Raw genomic sequence first — 19,929 nt, 5'->3', positions numbered from 1 at the left:
TCGTTTATCTGCAGATGTGCAGCCTTTGGTATGCATATCTTTCCAGAAAATAAAAAAAGTATAATAAAAAAACACTCCAGGGGGGAGGTGCTCCAGGCATGTGCTTTTACTTGATTCATGTCAAACATGTCAGTTACTCAGTTCTCACAGAGCAACGTTTGGTCAGCCATTTGTTTTTTTCACTTACTCACACACAATTTAGCAGGAAGACATGTCACTGAGAGAAATATGTGTGGTCATGTTACTTTCACAACTTTCCACATACTAGTCTTTATTGTTTAAGACTAAAGTTCTTAATAAATGGCAATTCTGCAAAAGCAGTTGTACGCAAAACCTCTCGAAATGTTTTGTGAAAATTACAACAATAAAGTAATATTATCATTTTTTAACGATGTTGTTATAAAAACAAACACATTTTTTTTATAATGTACTCGAAAAAAGTACATGCAGGTAGATGAAAGAGGAATATTTACAAAATCAACAAATAATAAGATATGTAATAAATACATATTGAAAAAGTTGTTGGTTGGAAATACATCTGTTTGTTTTTACGCTTCTTTTCTTCCCTTCTTTTGTTTGTTGTTAAAACTGGAGGCGCCGCCCACTCGTCTGTAACGGAAGTGACGAAACACACGCGGAAGTTGACATTTAGCGCCAAAGCTTGAGTTGGGACCTGAAGAAATCATGGATGTTGCTCGCAAAATAAAGACAAAAGTGTCGGCTGGCTTCAAGATGAGGGGGCTCATACTGCGACCGTATGTATTTTCTATCAAGCTTGCTCTGTTTTAAATGTATAAAATGAAAACCGTCTTGCATCGTTTCAGTAAAATAAATGGCAGGTACAGACTGGCCTCGGAAGGCTAGACTACTGTCAGTCTTCAATTCACTCTAATGCTTGTAATAATTCACCTTGAAAAAACTATTCCCAGTTTGACTCCTTGAGGAGTTTGACTCCCAGTTTGACTTAAAGTGAAACTTTAAAAGTGTCAACACCGTTTGTATTATGTTTGTATGGTACTGTACGCAATATAGATAAATGACCATATTCTTATGCTTTGTCTCAGCAGATGGCAGCACATGTCAATGTCATATGATTGTTTTCGTTTTGCTATTTGTAGCATACACTCACATACCAGTTCAATAGGTGCACTAGTGAAAAAAAATGCATTCTGACAAACCTGCACTAATGTTTATCATCGTGAAGTTCATGGTATCTAGCATTAATTAAAATAACTTTCATTTTGGAGGCTGTGGTTTGTACGTACTATTTGTAAGTATTAAATATCAGAAACTTTCTTGTGTTTATTTCAATATAGTTTAACAACATCACAAATGATGAATGTTTTACAGTGTTTCAACATGAATTGAACATAAGTGTGTGTGTTTGCTTGTTTGTTTGTGTCCTCCAGTGAAGCCAGCCGGTACCTCGTGGAGGTGCTGGAGTCTGTCAACCACTCCGAACTGGACGACATTATTGAACGTGTCCTGGACGCAGTGGAAAAGCAGCCATGTGAGTGCAGTACGCCGCATTCTTGGTGCACAATCCGTTGTGTGCTTTTCTCATGTCGTGACCATAATACGTTTTCCTGCAGTATCCTCAAATATGATCGAACAGTCTGTGGTGGAAAGTGCTGTGCAGGATTGCTCCCAGTCCTGCGATGAAACCATGTAAGTGGAGCGTGATTATTATTTACCACATTGTGTTTTGGTTAATTGGTCAACTGTAGGATTCTTTATGTTTTTTGTTTTGTTTATTCGTGTTCATGCTCTCAGGGTCATCGTTAATTTTATTAATTATTGTTATTTTCATGACATAACTTTTAGACTTGGATTAAATTTACATTTGAGTGGATCTTAGGTCATTTCAGGTGTTATGACGCAATTATTTAGTGAATTACACAAGTAAATTGGGCTTTTTTTTTACCGGAAAAGAGCCAGTTAGAACATATGCAGAAGGCAGCACATCATGTATAACTTATTGATACTGTAGCATCTAAATGTTGAGTGTTATGTGTACGATATACATGCGCCAAACTCAAACTTGTGATTCAGTGTTTACATAACATAGCATATATTTTTTAAATCCCTCCATTGTTTCTTATATGAGCTGTTTAATTCCCTTTCAGAGATAATGTGTTCAACATCATCGGAGCCTTTGACGTGCCCAGATATATTTACAGTGTGGAGAAGAAGAAATTTGTACCGTGAGTAAAATGCTTTTTGCCTTGTGTTTCAGTTATGTCACAGACCTTGTTACATGCCCTCACTGGCACTACTGTTTTTGTTTCGGCTTTTAGCATCAGTATGACCAGCCATCCCACTCCCAGTCTGTGTGGATTGGCCAAAGACAAAGCTGAACTCTTCAGGGAGCGCTACACAATCTTACAACAGGTCAGTAAGAGTTGATTCATGACTCCACGCTGAGCAACATGCTCGTTGTGTGTGCTGCTATGTGTAGTTTTCATCTTGTTCCCATTTTTCTGTAGCGTGTACATCGACATGAACTCTTCACTCCACCTGCTATAGGAGCTGTTGTTGATGAGGGCCACAACAAATTTCAGGTATTGACTCTGAAACCAATGCAATGGTCATTAGAAAGGAAGTTCTTTGTTCATAGATTTGTATTTTGTTGTTATTTGTCTTTTCTAGCTGAAGACCATTGAAGCATTACTTGGTAGCACAGCTAAACTCGGAGAGGTGATTGTTCTTGGGATGATCACACAACTGAAAGAGGTAAGTTGCTGGTACAGATACAAAAGAAATGTTTCTTCAATTCTTTCCAGTTCCTTGAAAGTATAAAAATTTGTGGCTTTATGTTCAGTTTGTAACCATTTTTAAAATTATATTTCTCAAATATTTGTGGAAACTTTTCAGGGCAAATACTACCTTGAGGACCTGAGTGGAACAGTCCAACTGGACATGTCCAAAGCTATATCCTTTAATATGTTTTGTGAACAAAAAGTTCTTTATATAACAAAACATCATGTGCCCTTGTAAAAGTTTAATATTCCTTAGCGCTGTTCTCACCAGTTTCATAATGGCCTGTACACAGAATCCTGCTTCGTACTGGCAGAAGGTAAGGTGACGTTAGGATACCTCTGCCGCCATAGTAATGAAATATCAAGTAAAATGAAATAGGCAACCAAATACCTGGATAACATTAATTTCTGTTAATGAAGAAGAGTTTTGCATGTTGTCCTACAGGTTGGTACGAGGACTCTGTGTTCCACGTCAATGGCTTCGGGTTCCCACCAACAGAGCCCTCCTCTGCCACAAGGTCAGTGGAAAGATGACGGTAGATACTGTAGATGTTTTGTGCAGTGTACCTGTAAAGCATGTTTAGACCACAGCACCTGCTGAAATGTAAAAAGATTACAGGTTGTTGTAAAAGCATATGTTTTCATTTTAAAACAGAAAGAGTTTGTGCTTCCTCACAAAACAGACTTTGCATTATTTCCAGGGCATACTATGGTAACATAAACTTCTTTGGTGGGCCGTCCACCACTTCAGTCAAAGCTTCAGCCAAGCTGAAGCAGTTGGAGGAGGAGAACGAGGATGCCATGTTTGTTATTATCTCTGACGTCTGGCTGGACAGTGTCGAAGTGATGGAAAAGCTCAACATCATGTTCTCAGGTCTGGTATTCCAAACTTTTCAGGTCAAGAATCTCTCAGAGACGCTGGTAAGATTGTCACTGTTTGTTTTCATCTCACAGGATATGCAGCGATGCCTCCGACATGTTTCATTTTGTGTGGAAACTTCTCTTCGGCCCCGTATGGGAAAACACAGATCAAGTCACTCAAGGGTGAGTCAGCTGAACTCTAATCTCTCATTATATAGATGCATATATTAGATAATTTTACTCAGCGTCCATGTACTGATCAGAATAATTTCAGTCAGACTGAAGAAAAATTAACCATTTAAATGTATAACCACTGTCTGTTTTGGAGCTGAAATACTTGTTACCTATGAGCAGAATATAATTTCAATATTAATCCGACTGTGAGAGATCTGTAGAGTATCGGCCTGGCTTGAAGGCTTTTTTTTTTTTTTTGTAGAATCACTGAAGGCTCTTGCAGATGCTATATGTGCATACCCCAACATTCACAGCAGGTACGATCTAATATATTACTCACTCCTGATTATTTACCTTTCAAAAAAGTTCATTGTGTTTGACTTGAATGTGCTCATCCTAAACCTGTAGTAGTCGCTTTGTGTTCGTTCCCGGTCCTGAGGACCCTGGTCCAGGCACCATCCTGCCGAGGTAGGCCTTCACAGACCATCTGGTTTTTAGCAACATTGTGGTTGATATGCACAGTGTCATGGACAAATGTGCAAAAACATGTTTCCCCCAGGGCTCCTTTAGCAGACCACATCACAGAGGAGTTCAGGCAGAGGGTGCCATTTTCTGTGTTTACAACCAACCCATGCAGGTAAAACATAATATGAGGCTTTCAGTACATGTAAAAGTTCATTGCCATACTGAAGACTGAAGCTACTGTAAAAGACTTTTTTTTTTTTTTTTTATTGTGATGACCTTTTATTGTGGTTCCTGTCAGGATCCAGTACTGCAGCCAGGAGATTGTGATTATCAGGGAAGATCTGGTCAACAAGATGTGCAGGAATTGTGTCCGGTTGCCCAATAACAACTTTGACATTCCAAACCATGTGAGTTTCAGATTCTCTGAACAAACCAAGGCCTCTCATTAAGCAGACATACAGTATCATTAGTCCTGTTGACAGATGTTTATTTGCCTTCCTCCGCGAGGCTGTAATTATTAGTCGTGGGTTGCTGCCGTGAAGATTTTGGTAAGCTAATCATTTCGGTCACAAGTCAAATTGAAGTGGTCTCTTTGTGTTCTTTTCCCCAGTTTGTTAAGACCATCGTGTCCCAGGGTCACTTGACTCCACTCCCACTCTATGTCAGTCCTGTATTCTGGGCGTACGACTACTCCCTGCGCATCTACCCAGTACCTGATGTCATTGTCTTCGCAGACAAATATGACCCCTTCAGTATCACCAACACTGGCTGCCTGTGTGTCAACCCGGTAAGAAATAGAAGAAACAAAGTAAATTGCTCAAAAATATCCCTTGACTGAACATGAAATAATAGTTTCACAATTTTTATTTGAAAGTCATTTCAGTTTTTTTGTTGTTATTGTTGTTGTTGTTTTGTTTATGTTTTACCATTCCTGTATTTCTGCAGGGCTCATTCCCAAGAAGTGGGTTCACATTCAAGGTGTACTACCCGTCCAACAGAACTATTGAGGACAGGTACACTTGTAAAGTTTTCTCTTATACCCTACTGATGGTTGTAGTTTAAACACTTATGTTTGCCTATACTAAACTTCTATGTTCTTATGTATTCACAGCAAACTCCAGGGGCTCTGAAGAAGATCGTCCATTAACATGTAGATCTTTTTTTAGTTGTTTTGTACATTGCCTTTGTATGATACTGTATGTTAAAAATTGAGTGTCAGACCATTGTATGTATCTGTGTCTATTCACCGTCTTGAATAATAAAGCTTTTATTCCTTGTACTGAACATTACAACCTTTTTGTGTATGCACAATAGTCAGGGCTAGTTTAGGCAAGAAAGCAAGGTGCACTGAATGTGAAGATGCACTCTACTCTTTCTTGGCATTGGAGTTTACTGTAACTAACAAAGACAAAAACAAACTGGGTGTTGCGACTATTGGGACTGATGCATTAAATTTTGGGGGGATTTTTTTTTTGCTCGATACATTTAATTTCGTGGGCTTGTTTTCTGCAACAGCTGATGCTCGATGCCTTCAAGAACGCATAAAATATATATTTTTTAAAAATCTCGTCCAAGCGTTTTGTTTATAGATATATCACTTCCGGTCGTGCCCCCAGAACGCCTGTGATGACCTCACATAAATGGCGGACCGCTTTTGAATTCTGCAGGAAAATTACATATTAGCTAAGGTAAGGGGGCGACAGGTGCAAATACACCTCGCACAGAGCACTTATTTTTTAACATTCGACATTAACGCTGCAAATATAGTTTTTTAGAAAGGTGCTTACTTCCTGTGGTGGCGATGTTTGTTATTTTAGAAACGTTTTGTCACGTTAGCAGTGAGGACAGGAACTGACGGAACAGCTGTTGGGGGGCTAGCTAACTTGGCTAAAAGGAATGTTATTTAGGGCGTTTCGGTTCAGTTTATCAAACATCTTCGACTTTTGTTTGGCCTTTTGTCTTATATAATATACATGCACACAGCTAACGTTGACTTGGTAGCCCAAATAGTTAGGCAAGCAAATTGGGTCAGCAGTAATCGCGCTACAAGCTAACGTTATATCACCTCCAGCCCTGAGTTATTAGCCAGATATTTGCACGCAAAACAGCTGAATGCGTGCATCTGGTTAAAATAAATATGCAATTAAAACATCGAGAACGTGCTGAAATGTCGTGTTATCTCGTGCCTTGGATGTAGGACAGTCTAGTCACGTCTGGGCGCCCATTGTTTTGATTTTGCGTCATCTTGTGTTAGCTTATATTTGGATTATTGGACAAGCTAATCGGTTAATTAAACAGTCCTATCGGCACCTATCTAGATGATTTCACTTTATATCTCCTCTTGTCCTAACAGAAGACAGGATATGGCAGAGAGGATGGCAGACATGGAGGAAGACATGGAAGAGCAGCCAGCTGAAGAGGATGACAACGACTCTGAGAGAGATGAAAACGACAGGGTGTTTGCTTGGATGGTAAATGACGGTATGGATGAAGATGAGGAGGAGGAAGAGGAGGAGGAGGAAGAAGAGGTGGAGGACGAACAGCTGTTGGAAACTGAAGCATCAGAATCGTTTGAGTTGGACACACCGGCTGAGCGCAGTGGTCACATAGCAGTAGTGGACAGAAACATCATGTACGTGTGGGGTGGATACAAGGTATGTGTTGTCTTTACATTTGCACGTACACCGTCACAACAGGTTTCTGAGTTGTTCTCAATCTTTTTTTTCTGTTCAAGAATGCTCAAAACCACGGCTTCTTTGACTTGTATCTGCCAAGAAATGAGATCTGGACGTACAACTTGGAGTCAGGAGTGTGGTGAGAACGTCTAAGTTAACTTAAAGCCACAACACTGTCATCAGCTCTGCACCTTTCTCTTGTCGTTTGAGTAGACAAATTAAGAAAAGAAACCTGAATGTTCGCAGGAACAAGCATGTAGCTGGGGGTAACCTGCAAACGTCGATGTCAGGAAGCTGCGGGGTCTGTGTCGATGGAGTACTGTACCTTTTCGGAGGTCATCACGCCAGAGGAAACACAAACATTGTACGGTTTGTCCTGTTTTCCTACCATATTCTATTATGTTTGGATAATTGCATCTTGTCCCACTGCCTCCTGTTACTGCTGATCATCTTTCAGGCCTCATGTGTACTGTGCTGCTCTTTATAGATCTACCGCCTGCCCCTGAGAGCTCCAAGCCTCGTGTGGGAGGAAATGAGAGACCTCAAAGGACTTCCTCCATCGTCCAAGGACAAGCTGGGGTGCTGGGTCCAGAAGAACAGGTAAGGGGATGAATGGGTCTTTTTTTTTTTTTTTTTTTTGCTTTTTTTATGGTTCCGATATTGAACGTCAAGAGAGTTTGGTATCTTAAAAGAAGGGCTGTAACAGTCAGTGTATGACTTATGCTAGATATTGGTCAGCATAAGCCCAGTTCAGAGAAGCAGACTAGAGAAGTACAAGAAGTATTTTGGCAACATTTTTTTTTAACCACTTTAACCAAATTCTGTATTATATACAAGTATCACCTCTGGTCTGCTGCTGTGTTTTGATGTCTTCTTAAACTAATTAACGCGTTGACGCACAGAAGTCACACAATATGTCAAATGAGCTTGCAGCAATAGATCTACAAGATAAAATATTTTATATTCTATCTAGTGTTGATCTGTGTAACTGCTTTAGCTCCATGTCAGAAAAGGCTGACTGATGGCAAGGTTAAGTGTTGCCAATTTTCTATATACAACCTTTTAGGAGTTTTGTTTGTAAAGTACATAGTGGTGACTCTGCAGAAAAGTTCATTGCTCTGCCACTTTCCTCAGTAAATGACTAATTATACATGTTAAAGACACTAATGTTTTAAAACCAAGTATCACTCTAAATATGTTTTAATAAAATAAAAATAATAATAAACTATTTTTCAGAAACTGGAATAGAGTTTCCGAACAACCGGATGTTATTCAACTTAAAAATCTAGTGCAGTAATGTGGCCAATAACAATGTGTCCTGTAATACCCGCAGAACTTTAATAATAATATTTTTAGTGAGTTTGTGTGATTTTGTGTGTTGGCAGACTTATATTTTTTGGAGGCTACGGATATGCAGCACAGGGCTCTCATCGAGGGACTTTTGAATACGACGAATCGTCTTCTCTCGTGGTCTGTAAACAGAAATCCCTAGACTCCCATTTTATTTATTTGAAGAATAGTTGCAGAATTGTGGCCTGAAGTGTTAGTGTTATCTCTTTGTTTTATTTATTTATTTCTATATATTTTTGGTTATGCAGTGGGACAGCCCTGGTAGAGGCTGGAACAACCACATCCATATTCTGGACCTGGAGACATCCACATGGAGCCAGCCCATCACCACGGTAAAAACTATACGACAGATGCACACAAACAGCCTCTCCAGTCATCATCACTTGTAGCTTTCTGCATGTGTAAATCTTGTGTATTCTTGCTTATACTATCGTATTTTATTTATTGTTTTGCCTATAACTATCTTACACCGATTTTTGCTTTTACTAGTATTTTTTTTTTTATGTGCAACTGAGCTTTTTCTTAACTCAGGGAAACACCCCATCACCAAGAGCAGCTCATGCCTGTGCCACAGTTGGCAACCGAGGATATGTGTTTGGGGGACGGTACAAAGTAGGTGGAGGTTTTTAAAGCTGCATTTCAACTTGTTTACATGCCACAGTCTAATCCCAACTAATTTCCTTTGATCTGCAGAACTACCGACTAAATGACCTTTACTACATTGACCTGGACACATGGGAGTGGCATGAAATGTAGGTGTTGCTTCATGTTTCGTGTTCTGTGACGTAGCACGCCCTATCAATGAGTCTAATTAGCTTATTTCTCTTGAACCTTGTCCTCATGTAATAAACAGGTACCTTGCCTTATCATTTTCTACTGTTCACTAAAGGTTCCAACTATTTACCACTGTTATATGAACGCACTTCCTCCACTTTTCATTCTGTTAATATTCTAATTAAATACTCTACTAATCTACTAATCCTCCGAACATCAACTCCTTCTGCCTTCGTTGTAGGAGCGTTCCCCAGCAAGGTCCCGTGGGCCGGTCTTGGCACTCCTTCACGCCCGTATCACCAGACCACATCTTCTTATTTGGAGGTTTCACCACCGACAGAGAGACGCTCAGTAAGCATGACACTTGACCTCGAGTGGAAAATAATTGCAGAGGCCTGAGTATAATGTCCGGGATGCCCTTATATGATTTTTTTGTTTTTAGGTGACGCTTGGCTGTACTGTGTGAGCAAAAACGAATGGAAGCCTTTCAAACACAGTCATGCAGAGAGCCCCAGGTGAACATTTCATCTTATTTGGATTGCGTTGATTGTATGCTTCTAGATTGGACAATAATTGACCTTGTGGTTGTCTGTATTAGGCTGTGGCACACTGCGTGCTCTGGTCCAGATGGAGAGGTGTTTGTGTTTGGAGGGTGTGCCAACAACCTACTGTCCCATCAAAGAGCTGTAAGATGAATATTTTATTATTTTATCTCCGTGTAACAATATTTTTTTTTACTGTGATTTTGACTTTTGTTTTTTTAAACAGGCTCACAGCAACGAGTTGTTGGTTTTCAACGTTCAGCCTAAATCATTAGTCCGGTGAGTGCACGGTAACTTTCCCTACACCTTTTCGTTATGTCATACTCCCACATGACATATTCCCTGTCACCACTCCCCAGGTTCTGCATGGAGGCCATTCTGCAGAACAGGGAGCGTTTGTCGAACTACTGGGACTGTTTGCCTAAACACCTCCTGCACAGCCTCAAGCAGAGAATGACACGCGTCAACACACTGGGCTCCTAAGATTGATAGGACGCCAATAATCATGTTTTGTAGGATTACAGGACAACGTGTATGTATGTATGTATGTATGGAAGAGATGAGTGTTTCTATCAAAGCAGGTAGTCCCCTTTGAGCATTAGTTTAATGTGTGTGGACACTTGCGTAAAAAGAAGAAGCAATAGTGAACAGTTGTGGATTTGTTGGAAGCGTTTTTTTGATTGACAGACTAACATTTCCAGGCTGTTCAAAGCTCACCAGTTATTATCTCAATTGTTGCAAGGCCAGTAGAAGCATTAGTGGTGAGGGGTCAGCCTATTGCTATGACAAAATATACAAGAGATCAGAAGCCCCATGCGACCATCGGATTAGTTCTGCGTCTTCTTCTCCAAGCAGGAAGAGCAACGTAAAACCTATAGATAGTGGAAAGGCAGCAGGACTGAACAGGTGTTAAAACAGCAACTTTTCAGTGGTGTTATTCCAAGAACCATCTAAAAATGCCATTGTCTTAACACAAATCAAAACGTTTGTTTGCTTTAGCTGCAAAGTTATTTCGCAATCTGTTCGCTTTATTGATTACTCTAAAATGTTGGGTTATCTGGGACGGGTGATTTGCTTAAGTTCTCACAGACCTGAAACTAGTGCTTTACGTTATAAAAGACTCAACTCTGGAGCCACGGAAATATTACCTTTTAGTTTTTATTTGTACATATTTATATATATAGTTATTTATATATTTGTGAGGAAATGCGTGGGTTGTCTTCTCAAAGAGGCTTTCAACATCTTCACAGTGCTACAGGCGTCTCCTGTAGCACTTGGATTTTATTTAATCGATTACTTTAAATACTGCGAACATATTCGATGTTGAGCCACATTGCACTGAAATGCCTCATGTCTGTAGGGCTTTGTTTGTACTTGCCTGGTTTGCACAAAGTTCTCTTGGTGTTTTTTATTGTAGGATACAATGCATACTGTCGATGCAACGTTCACTTTGTACTCGAAGAATAAACACGGACAATAAGTGGTGTTCTCTTTGTTAATCAGCTTTGTTAATTTACATGTTGTTGGTCAACAAATACAATCATTCTTTAAAATAAAAGAATTCTTATTCAAACAACCCACTTCTCATTTCTTCTTGGCAGCCAGCAGGTTTGGAGCAGACACTTTGACTTTTCCTGGCATGTTTCTGGAAAGATCTGAATCCTGCAACACAGGACACAACACAGAAAAATGTTTAAATTTAACCTCCTAGAAAAGCATCCACACTGTACAATTATGTGGGCAATTTCTAGTTTTAGTCGATAAAATTGTTAGATTTCATTTAGGAGCAATATTCTGTCTTAAACCTATAAAACATTGGAAAGTGGGCAACTACCTAGTTATTACATGAATCATACTCTTAACGGTTGATTTTTGCTTAGTTACAGGATAAACTATACAAGAAACACAATCTGAAAGCAAAACCTAATAAAGACCAGATCAGTGCCAGCTTTAGTCAGGGTTTTGCCTCCTACTGAACTGGAATGTGAAACCAGTGTGTGTCTTTTCGTTTGAGGTGAACACCTAATATCAACTTAATGTGATTCATTTCAAAAGGACCCCTGGCCTTTTTGATCAGAACACATATTCGTCTAATGACTATAATCATGTGGTATTGCATTTCAAGGTACTTCTGTACTGGCTACAGTTTTCCTCATCCATCTGCATTAAATAAATAAACTTTGACTAAGTAGGATTCAGTTATAAATTCTTTACCTTGACGCTGCGGAACACATCTTTTTCTCTGGACGAGGCCTCTTTGGCTTTCATAAAGCTCAACACTGCCGTGCGTGCAGCTGGCAAAGACAAAAAAAAAATTCCAATCAATTCTAAAAATTGTAATAACACACAAGAAAAAAGCTTTATGAATATCGAAAGGAGCTGAATCCTTACCTTTCCCTTTCTTCTGAGAACCTGGCGTCAGTTTCACTTTGTGTCTGAGGAAAAGAAACATCCCGTTAGCCCGAGGACTCTTCACTCTTTCATAATTCGTAAAAAGGTGAACTGAGCATACTTGTAGTTGGAAAGGGCCGTGTATGGAGCGCAGACCGGCACAGCGAACAACAGCACATCCTCGGCGTGAGGCTGGCCCGTTAGAGAGGTGAGCAGGTTCTCTGCTTCCTGAGGAAACAAACACGTGATTTGAAATGAAGCATTTCTGAGTATTTTGGAGGGAATACAGATTTCTTTCTATTTAAAGTTACACTGGAAACCCACCTCTGCTCCAGGGTTGTCCTGATCCACCTCATCTTCCTGGAAGAGAAGAGACGTGAGGTAAGGCAGGGGTGTAAAACCCATTCTAGTTCAGGGGCCACATACAGCCCAAGCTGGCTGAACTAGTAACATAATAGCATAGTAACCTATAAGTAAGGACAACTCTAGATTTTTCCCATTTCTTTTAGTGCAAAGAGCAAAAACTAAAGTAGGAGAATGTTTACATTTAATAAAGTATCTGTGGAAAAAAAATTAAATAAAATTTTTAAGCTGCTGTTTAGTCCTGGGTCTCAGTGTTGAGTTCAGTCTACTTCTCTCAGGAAAACAGTGAACAAATTAAGCATATCAGTTATTTTCATTGAAAATTTTCAGTCTTCTATGTGCTGCTTTTGGCCTGTGGGCTGTAAGTTTGACACCTGTGAGGTAAGGGACAACGAAACCTCAGCAGCTTCAATCATGAGCCCTTCAAAGCGACACACATATAAGTTTTGAACTAAAAAGGAAACTTTGATAAAAATCACCAGACAAACGGTAAATTCGAGACTCCGAGATGTTGTGTCATTATCGAGTTCATCTACCTTGTCCTCCTGTTCTGCGAGACCTCCCTCCTCTCCCGGCTGCTTCTCCTCCCCCTGCTCCCCGCCTCCCATGTGCTCAGCTTTCTTCACGGCAGCCTCCACGCCGCGAGGCTTCTGCTGCTGTTTCTGAGGCGGCGGCTTCCTGACGTGCTCCTCTTTTCCTTTCCCTTTCTTTCCTTTCTTCCCCTTATCCTTCTCCTCCTTAGCGGAACCGGAGGACTGAGGGAGAAGAAGAGCGGCCGGGATGTAACTTATTGTGACAGTTTGCAGGAGCGTGAACAATTAAATTTATAAGATAGAGTAAAAGTGACAGTGTGGCAGTGTGCGGTGGCGCCGTCCTCACCCCAAGCAGCTGCATCATCAGCTCTCTGTCCTCTTCATCCTGGTCTTTGTACTTCTCTTTAATCTTCTTCAGTTTGTTCTGTAGGGACAACAGGAGACACATGAATGGAACAAATGAACGTTTCAAGATTAAGTCATTACAGCCCTCTTTTAGTTACTGATGATGGAAACTGACGCCCTGTAGGAGAAATTTAAGGTGACAGCATTAGAATAGTGTAATCTGCACATATATATGTCCTAAATAACAACAGTGTGTTTATGTAACTGACTGCTGACTAAAGTTTGGGTGTAATATATGTTTTATTTTCCTGTTCTTAATTTAACCTCTCATTAAGCAGCACAATTTAATAATGTACGTTTTAAAAAGGAAAATTGCTTTATTATCAGATCCCTCAAACTCCTTAGTATCCCAGCTGATGAAATCAGGCTGGACCACATACTTAATAAAAACGTATTCTTCCCTCTATTCTCAAATGCCACACAGGATTTTAAAAGGATGGAGCAACAAACTTTAGTATATTATTTAGATTGTCACTTAATGCTCCACTTCAGACGTGGAGTCAAACTAAACAGACGTTGTGGTGCAACAGTTGGACATATCTGAAGTTTCTCCTTCGCCTTATGTAACCTGATATCTTTACCTTTTGGCCTCTCTTCAGCGGCTGCTGCGAGGGACCGCCTCCACCTTTGGAGCCCTGGTCCACCGTTGATCCGCCGGATGAGATCTCGGTCCTCTCCTCGTAGTCGCAACCCTCCTGTTTCTGCTTCTTCTTCTTCTCTTCTCTGAGAAAAGAAGACGCCTCAGCCAAGTTTCTCAACACCATATGTAGCTAGAGCTTATTTAGTGGCTGATAGAGGGAGCATCAAAAAGAGTATGGTCTATTCCTGTGTAGTGTTTTTATATCCTTTCTTTAACTACTCTGATCCCAAAACTAAACCTAGAAAACTGGAATTGCAAATTACATGCAGCTATTGTTTTGCATATACAGTATTTTGTTCCATTCTCTCACCTCCTCTGCTTGGCAGTCATGTGTTTTTTCGCTTGGGAATCCGCCTCAGCCTGAAAGAAATTAAGTAATAACATTAACAAATCAAGTGTAATTAATTTGAAGGATTGATTTATTTTTTTTTTTTTAAATGCAATAACACTTGCCTGATTGGTTGTTTCTTTCTTGAAGCCAGGTTTCTGAGTGTGTCTAAAAACAGGAATTCTTTTAAGTACCATTCACTGTCATGTCATACAGCTATTAGTGGAAACAGGAGAGGAGTCTGCATTCCTTGGCTGAGGGGTGACTTTACCTGCTGGGCTGCAAATGAGAGAGGGAGATGGTCGTGTCTGGAAAGCTGAATTCTTCACCGTCTTCTTTCTCGTCCTCCTCTCCGTGCTCCTCTTCCGCCTCGTTGCTCTGCTCCACTGCAGGCTCTTCAGGATCGGCGGCCATTTCTCTGGAAGCACCATCCTCCTCCTCCTCCTCCTCCTCCTCCTCTATCGTTTCCTTTTTAATCATTTTATTTCCTGCCTCCTTTGTCTCTCCATCTCCTGCTCTTTCTTCACCCCGGTCCTCATCACTGCTGTCATCGCCTGCAACACGCACAGGAAACAAATCAAGTTTCTACAAACACATTAAATTAAATATGATTAATTGAGTCCATATCCTCCTCCCACCTATTAGCTCCTCGCCGTCCTCCAACAGCTCGGACGCTCTGGACGTGACTTCCTCCATGTCTTCCTCTACTGTCTTCACCTTACGCTCCCCCCTGTGCCGAAACACACTCTGCTCATCCACCTGAAGAAGCAGATGATTAGATGAAAATTAAGACTTTGAAGGAGATTAAATGTAAACACAGCTCCTCGCGGTGTTTACCTTGAAGAGGAATCCAAAGCCCATAATCAGGTAAGAAGGGGGCAGAAAGTTCTTCTTTCCTGAAGAGAGAAATATGAAAACGTCAGACATTAGTGAGTGACATATGGTAGCATGTAGAATCAAGGCCGTCTGGATTTCTTTTAAAAGACGAGTGCTGAAAGCTGCCATTGTTTTAGTGTTTTAAAGCTTCCATACTACTATAATAGTCCTATTGCAAGGTAACTTCATTAATTTAATTGAAAAACTTAATTACTCTCTGATGGCTTTCATGTGTTTGAACGTGTGTGTTTCGTACCTCTAATCATGAAACTTCCAGTGGTCAAATACTCTCCGGTGGGAGCTGTCTTAGACACCTGAGGAAAAAGACATATTGCCACTCATCAATAATGCTTTAATTTCTTTAGTCTTTAGCAGCATTATGGAGCAGTACATCAGCTTCACTGATACTTGGGGGGTGCCTGGTCTTGTCTAGGTGGGTGGTGCACGTCTAAGTAACAACCACACAAGTAAATGCCAGGTCCAAAAGTTTCCCAGCAGAACACTGAATTGTCACAAGATGGTCAATGATATTCACTTCTTCTGTCAGTGGTTTTAATGTTGTGGCTGATCGGTATACACAATATGAAGACAATACAGGAAACAGTGAAAAATAAACCTGACAAGCCAGTCGCCTCACCTGATGATGATGAACCCACCAAGCACTGGTGATAATCTTGGCGTCCCATGCAGCGCTGTAGCACACGGCCATGGTGCCGGCTTCAGTCAGGGTACGCGGAGGGATGGGAGCCCCTGGACGACAAAGAAGATGGAGAGCTGGACTAAGAAGAAGTCAGCTGAACAAGATTGGCCGTAGAAACTGAAGTGAAGATGCGCAACTGTACCTGAGGGGTTTTTGATGACACAGCTAGTTGCTCCGTGGAGGTCAGCATGGACGTAGATATCACCTGACAAAAAAAAGGCACAGATGAGGTCATTAGAAATATTTTTTGTAGGCATTTACTTTCTAAGGGAAGAGTGTATGGAAGTTTAACTACCAGCCCGGAGGTAGCGCTTGACAATCATCTCGTTTTGCTGCTGGTCTCTTCCTGCGATGACGAGATAATTCTCAGAGCTGATGAACCATAAGAACTTTTCAAACCTGTGTGAAGACGTGGTCGAGGGAATAAAGTCCTCCATTAGCTTGTCAAGAACAGCCTCAATTTGTAGTTTGTATAGGTACATGCATGTAGTTATATGTGACTTACCAGTAGACTTTTCTGGCCTTCTGAATGGTTGTCACTGTCTGGACTTCTTTCAGTGTTTGCTGCGTTTTCTTTTCTGCAGATTTCATAGCCTTCAATGGCAATAAATAGGAAAAAAACATGAGTAACTTCTGAATTCAAAGATGAAATTATAAGGTAAGTGGTTGTAAATAATCTTAATCTTGGATACAGACACAGGTAAAGGCAGCTACCTCACCTTATCTGCTGCTTCGATAGTTTTCTGTTCTTTCTTTTCAGCACTTCGTTTAAAGTCGTAGTACCTACAAGAAGCACAGTGACATGTTCAATCAGCTGGCAACTTTCTCTATATAATTTTGTGGCAAAATCTTTGCATCTTAACCTACTTTTTGGCATTGGCGTAGGCTGACAGGCCAAGATCCACGTCCACTAACATGGGCTTGTTCTTTTGCTGCTTCTTGTTCTGTCCTTTGTCTTTACTTTTATTTTTCTTCCCTTTCTCCTCTACCACATCATTTATCTGTTCTTCTTCGTCTTCCTGGTCCTCCTCAGAAATATATGGATTCCTGCAGACAAAAACATGAGCATATCACTTGGATTTCACCATTTGTAACAATGTATTTAAATGTATCGCCTCTGCAATGATCTCACTTCAGAAGCATGGTGATGTGGTTGGTCTGCAGCTTCAGCTCCTTGATGGCACAGGCCACAGGGTCTCCAGCAGCTTGTGCTTCTTTGACAAGAATGCCAATCTCCGTCCAGTCCACCTGATTGGCCAGCGCGCTACGCACCACCTGCAGCGCCCTCTCCACCACAGGCAGATTCATCTCCACCAGTTCGCCCTTCATTTTGTCCACCTCCTGCAACGCACAAGACAAAATTTCTAATGAATGAATCACAGCAATGTCAATATGAACTGGCTGCACATTTCAGTAAATTATTCACAATGAGAACACAAATGAATACATGAGAAAGCAGGAGCATTTTTTTGGGAAGCAGAAGGTGCTTGTTGCTAACCTGAGCTTGGTGTAAGGCCTCCAGCCTCTGCACGTGGTCCTTCTTAACATTATCCAGCTTCTTCAGAGCTTGTTTCTCCTGTTGCAAGGCCTTCATATCAATCTTCTGACTCTCCATCTTAGAAAAGAACTCGTCCACTGCCTGTCCACATTGAATTAGTATAAAGAAATATTGCCAAAAGAGTTTTATTCAGTGTTAGTTCCCCCTTGAAAAAGCCAAACCAGATAAGCAGCCATGCTAATATTCACCTTGTCAAATGTATCAAACTCCAAATAGGGGCTCTTTGCATGCTGGGCAAAGAGAAATGGATGGAACTCGTCGTATCTGTAAGTAGACGTTATTTAAATGAATGCATAAATATTAACTACCAGCTTACCTTATGCAACGCATTAGACAAAACAAGACATACGTGAGCAGCTCCTCACTGGGTTTTCCAGGAGTTAAACTTGGTTTCTTCTCACTCTTTTGAATGATGTAGCCCTTAAAATTAACAAAGCAGAGTTTGTGAATGTATCCCAAAGGAGTTATCCTCAAAACAAAGATTCCTCATGAAAAATATTGCACTCACTTTCCCGCTGAAGTTCTCAGTTTTTTGCATGTATGTTTCTGCAACCTGCAGGGCTTCCAGGATTTTGGGTGCATCTGACAAAGTGGATGGATCAGATATATTTAGAGATTTAGAGAATAGGTTAAAGATTAGATTTAAAAAAACAAAACAAAAAAGAGTAAATATTTTCTACCATACCTTGGGCAGCATCAACTTGACTGTCAACTTTGACAGCGCCCGACAATCCTGCTTCTATCAAACTGTGCTCTATCAGAGTGGCTCCATAAGCTGAAGATGTGTTTGGAAAGACCATGAATCATAAAACTGTTTTTTTTTTACTTCATAAAAGAACTTGATGAGATGTAAAATAAAATAAGTATCTGTTGCTACTTACGAAGATGAGGATTCAGGACTCTTTTCACTTGCTCTCCATTAGGTGCTTTGCTGAGGATTTCGGTGAGTCTATATAAAACACCAATAAATAATAAGAATTGTTCATAGATACAGACCATATATACACTCATTGGATTCTGCATTCGGATGTAACACATATGTAAAAATGTGGTTACCGCTCCAAACTGATGAGAGGTTCAGGGGGTCTGGCGCTCTCCACAGGGTATCTTTCTCTCACAGCAATCTTAACATCTTCTACCTCTGCTGTTCGAAATCTCAGCAGATTGAGGATCATGTACTCATGGTCTGCAAGGATGATGTTACCCTGAAAATGGACATGGACCGATCAATGGACAGAGATATACAAAGAAGCAGGAATGCATATGATCTGAACAATACAGATGTGAGCGGTGTAAAGAAGAGTTTCCTGACCCTATCATAAAGTTCAATGATCAAGTGATAGGCAGCCTCGTCAGAACCAAACTGGATGTCGACAATCCTGTCAATTCCAAGCTGCTTAACCTGGGTCAGTCGGCGGGACTTCAGGTGTTTCCGACACTATTGGGATTGAGGGATTTGAGATTTATTTAGAGATGGAAAGAAAATAACAGGTCAGATTGTTTGGTAATCACACAGTTAGTACGCGATTACTAACATCTCTGAGAAATCTCACCTAGTATAAGTTTACACCGATACTTTGAGCAAAATAAACAACTTAGATCCTAGAATGTCAGTACAACAGAACTAATAAAAAGTTTAAATAAACAAAAAAATTGACAAGAATGTCATTGAGATGTTCTTACTTTCATGGCAAAGCCCGAAGGCATCATATTCTTGGGCCATTCAAAGTCTGTGGAATGAATACGAGTCCCAGACTCAATCAGGAGAACAGCTTTGCTGTCAGGCCTGAAACAATAAATAAATACAACATGGAGAAACTCTGGATGGTAGTTTAGATTTACTGAATCTCTGTGATTAGGTGAACTTGTAGAATTTCTTTTCAAGAAATTCTACAAGTCCAGCTGACCTTATTCAACGCTTTTTTTGGATTACTTAAACAATTACATTTCATGCTACATACCTCTAATTCACTACGTTCAAAGGGGAAACTTTACTAGGCACTTTTCATGTCATTAAAGTTTGCTGTTATAGTTTTTTCCTAACATAATGCATGGCCATAGATGAGAAAACCCACATGTGTAAACAAATAAAATTAGCTTAAAAGCTGCTGATTAGTAATTGATGCATATAACCATCACAAAAATGAATAGCTAACATGATCACTGCTGCAGGACTGTTTATATAATGAATACTTCTGCACTGTGGCATTCCAGCTGCATGTGTTATAAAACGTTCCACTGAAACTTTCATAAGCAAGTTTTCCAGCTGCCCTTACTTTTGTAGACGGATAAGATACGTCTTATTGTCGATGTCATACACGTTGTTTACTCTCATGCCAATGTAGCTGTGAGAGAAGGAGACGAGAGAAATGAAGAGCTGACAAACATCTGTAAACAAATCCACATTAGCCTTAGCTGTAACATTCAAACGAAGCTAACTTTAGCTTAGTCTGGAACACATCACTCACTTGGCATTGATCTCGGCAATAACCGCCCTGATATCGACAGTGGTGAATCGTGTCTTCATTGTGACTC

At 40.4% G+C, this 19,929-nt stretch overlaps 3 protein-coding genes across 3 annotated transcripts in view; 2 read left to right on the top strand and 1 right to left on the bottom strand.

Annotated features, from left to right (window-relative positions):
- The first annotated feature begins 622 nt into the window (after positions 1 to 622).
- Positions 623 to 5,538, top strand: pole2 (polymerase (DNA directed), epsilon 2). Its single transcript, XM_047611852.1, has 19 exons — positions 623 to 755; positions 1,410 to 1,510; positions 1,593 to 1,668; positions 2,127 to 2,204; positions 2,298 to 2,391; positions 2,487 to 2,561; positions 2,650 to 2,733; positions 2,875 to 2,931; positions 3,028 to 3,076; positions 3,205 to 3,277; positions 3,461 to 3,633; positions 3,714 to 3,803; positions 4,057 to 4,111; positions 4,203 to 4,262; positions 4,354 to 4,431; positions 4,558 to 4,666; positions 4,870 to 5,046; positions 5,205 to 5,272; positions 5,371 to 5,538. Exons 1-19 carry the CDS (start codon positions 685 to 687, stop codon positions 5,387 to 5,389), a joined length of 1,587 nt encoding a protein of 528 aa, XP_047467808.1. The 5' UTR covers positions 623 to 684; the 3' UTR covers positions 5,390 to 5,538.
- Positions 5,539 to 5,852: 314 nt separating this feature from the next.
- On the top strand, positions 5,853 to 11,099 carry klhdc2 (kelch domain containing 2). The gene is made up of 14 exons (XM_047611856.1): positions 5,853 to 5,947; positions 6,613 to 6,913; positions 6,994 to 7,073; positions 7,181 to 7,298; positions 7,422 to 7,534; positions 8,320 to 8,404; positions 8,533 to 8,616; positions 8,816 to 8,896; positions 8,978 to 9,036; positions 9,300 to 9,409; positions 9,501 to 9,573; positions 9,657 to 9,744; positions 9,827 to 9,879; positions 9,960 to 11,099. Exons 2-14 carry the CDS (start codon positions 6,623 to 6,625, stop codon positions 10,081 to 10,083), a joined length of 1,359 nt encoding a protein of 452 aa, XP_047467812.1. The 5' UTR covers positions 5,853 to 5,947; positions 6,613 to 6,622; the 3' UTR covers positions 10,084 to 11,099.
- Positions 11,082 to 19,929, bottom strand: part of LOC125024152 (ribosome quality control complex subunit NEMF-like) — a 9,560-nt gene continuing 712 nt past the window's right edge. Inside the window, exons 2-33 of the mRNA XM_047611850.1 lie at positions 19,863 to 19,928; positions 19,671 to 19,739; positions 19,078 to 19,180; positions 18,707 to 18,832; positions 18,451 to 18,599; positions 18,276 to 18,343; positions 18,080 to 18,169; positions 17,903 to 17,976; positions 17,744 to 17,814; positions 17,583 to 17,658; positions 17,335 to 17,475; positions 16,969 to 17,177; positions 16,704 to 16,883; positions 16,556 to 16,619; positions 16,342 to 16,430; positions 16,132 to 16,235; positions 15,979 to 16,041; positions 15,774 to 15,886; positions 15,393 to 15,450; positions 15,098 to 15,156; positions 14,899 to 15,019; positions 14,532 to 14,814; positions 14,386 to 14,428; positions 14,243 to 14,292; positions 13,874 to 14,015; positions 13,234 to 13,311; positions 12,891 to 13,109; positions 12,316 to 12,351; positions 12,113 to 12,219; positions 11,992 to 12,035; positions 11,815 to 11,894; positions 11,082 to 11,262 (exon numbers count right to left, since the gene is read on the bottom strand). Of these exons, the coding sequence (XP_047467806.1) occupies positions 11,185 to 11,262; positions 11,815 to 11,894; positions 11,992 to 12,035; positions 12,113 to 12,219; positions 12,316 to 12,351; positions 12,891 to 13,109; positions 13,234 to 13,311; positions 13,874 to 14,015; positions 14,243 to 14,292; positions 14,386 to 14,428; positions 14,532 to 14,814; positions 14,899 to 15,019; positions 15,098 to 15,156; positions 15,393 to 15,450; positions 15,774 to 15,886; positions 15,979 to 16,041; positions 16,132 to 16,235; positions 16,342 to 16,430; positions 16,556 to 16,619; positions 16,704 to 16,883; positions 16,969 to 17,177; positions 17,335 to 17,475; positions 17,583 to 17,658; positions 17,744 to 17,814; positions 17,903 to 17,976; positions 18,080 to 18,169; positions 18,276 to 18,343; positions 18,451 to 18,599; positions 18,707 to 18,832; positions 19,078 to 19,180; positions 19,671 to 19,739; positions 19,863 to 19,928 (3,253 nt within the window). The 3' untranslated portion in view covers positions 11,082 to 11,184. The remainder of the gene's footprint in view (positions 11,263 to 11,814; positions 11,895 to 11,991; positions 12,036 to 12,112; positions 12,220 to 12,315; positions 12,352 to 12,890; positions 13,110 to 13,233; positions 13,312 to 13,873; positions 14,016 to 14,242; positions 14,293 to 14,385; positions 14,429 to 14,531; positions 14,815 to 14,898; positions 15,020 to 15,097; positions 15,157 to 15,392; positions 15,451 to 15,773; positions 15,887 to 15,978; positions 16,042 to 16,131; positions 16,236 to 16,341; positions 16,431 to 16,555; positions 16,620 to 16,703; positions 16,884 to 16,968; positions 17,178 to 17,334; positions 17,476 to 17,582; positions 17,659 to 17,743; positions 17,815 to 17,902; positions 17,977 to 18,079; positions 18,170 to 18,275; positions 18,344 to 18,450; positions 18,600 to 18,706; positions 18,833 to 19,077; positions 19,181 to 19,670; positions 19,740 to 19,862; position 19,929) is intronic.

The sequence above is a fragment of the Mugil cephalus genome, chromosome 17 (genome assembly GCF_022458985.1).
Source record: "Mugil cephalus isolate CIBA_MC_2020 chromosome 17, CIBA_Mcephalus_1.1, whole genome shotgun sequence".
Lineage (NCBI taxonomy): Eukaryota > Metazoa > Chordata > Actinopteri > Mugiliformes > Mugilidae > Mugil > Mugil cephalus.
The sequence above is the reverse complement of the archived record's forward strand: the minus strand, read 5'-3'. Positions and strand labels throughout refer to the sequence as shown.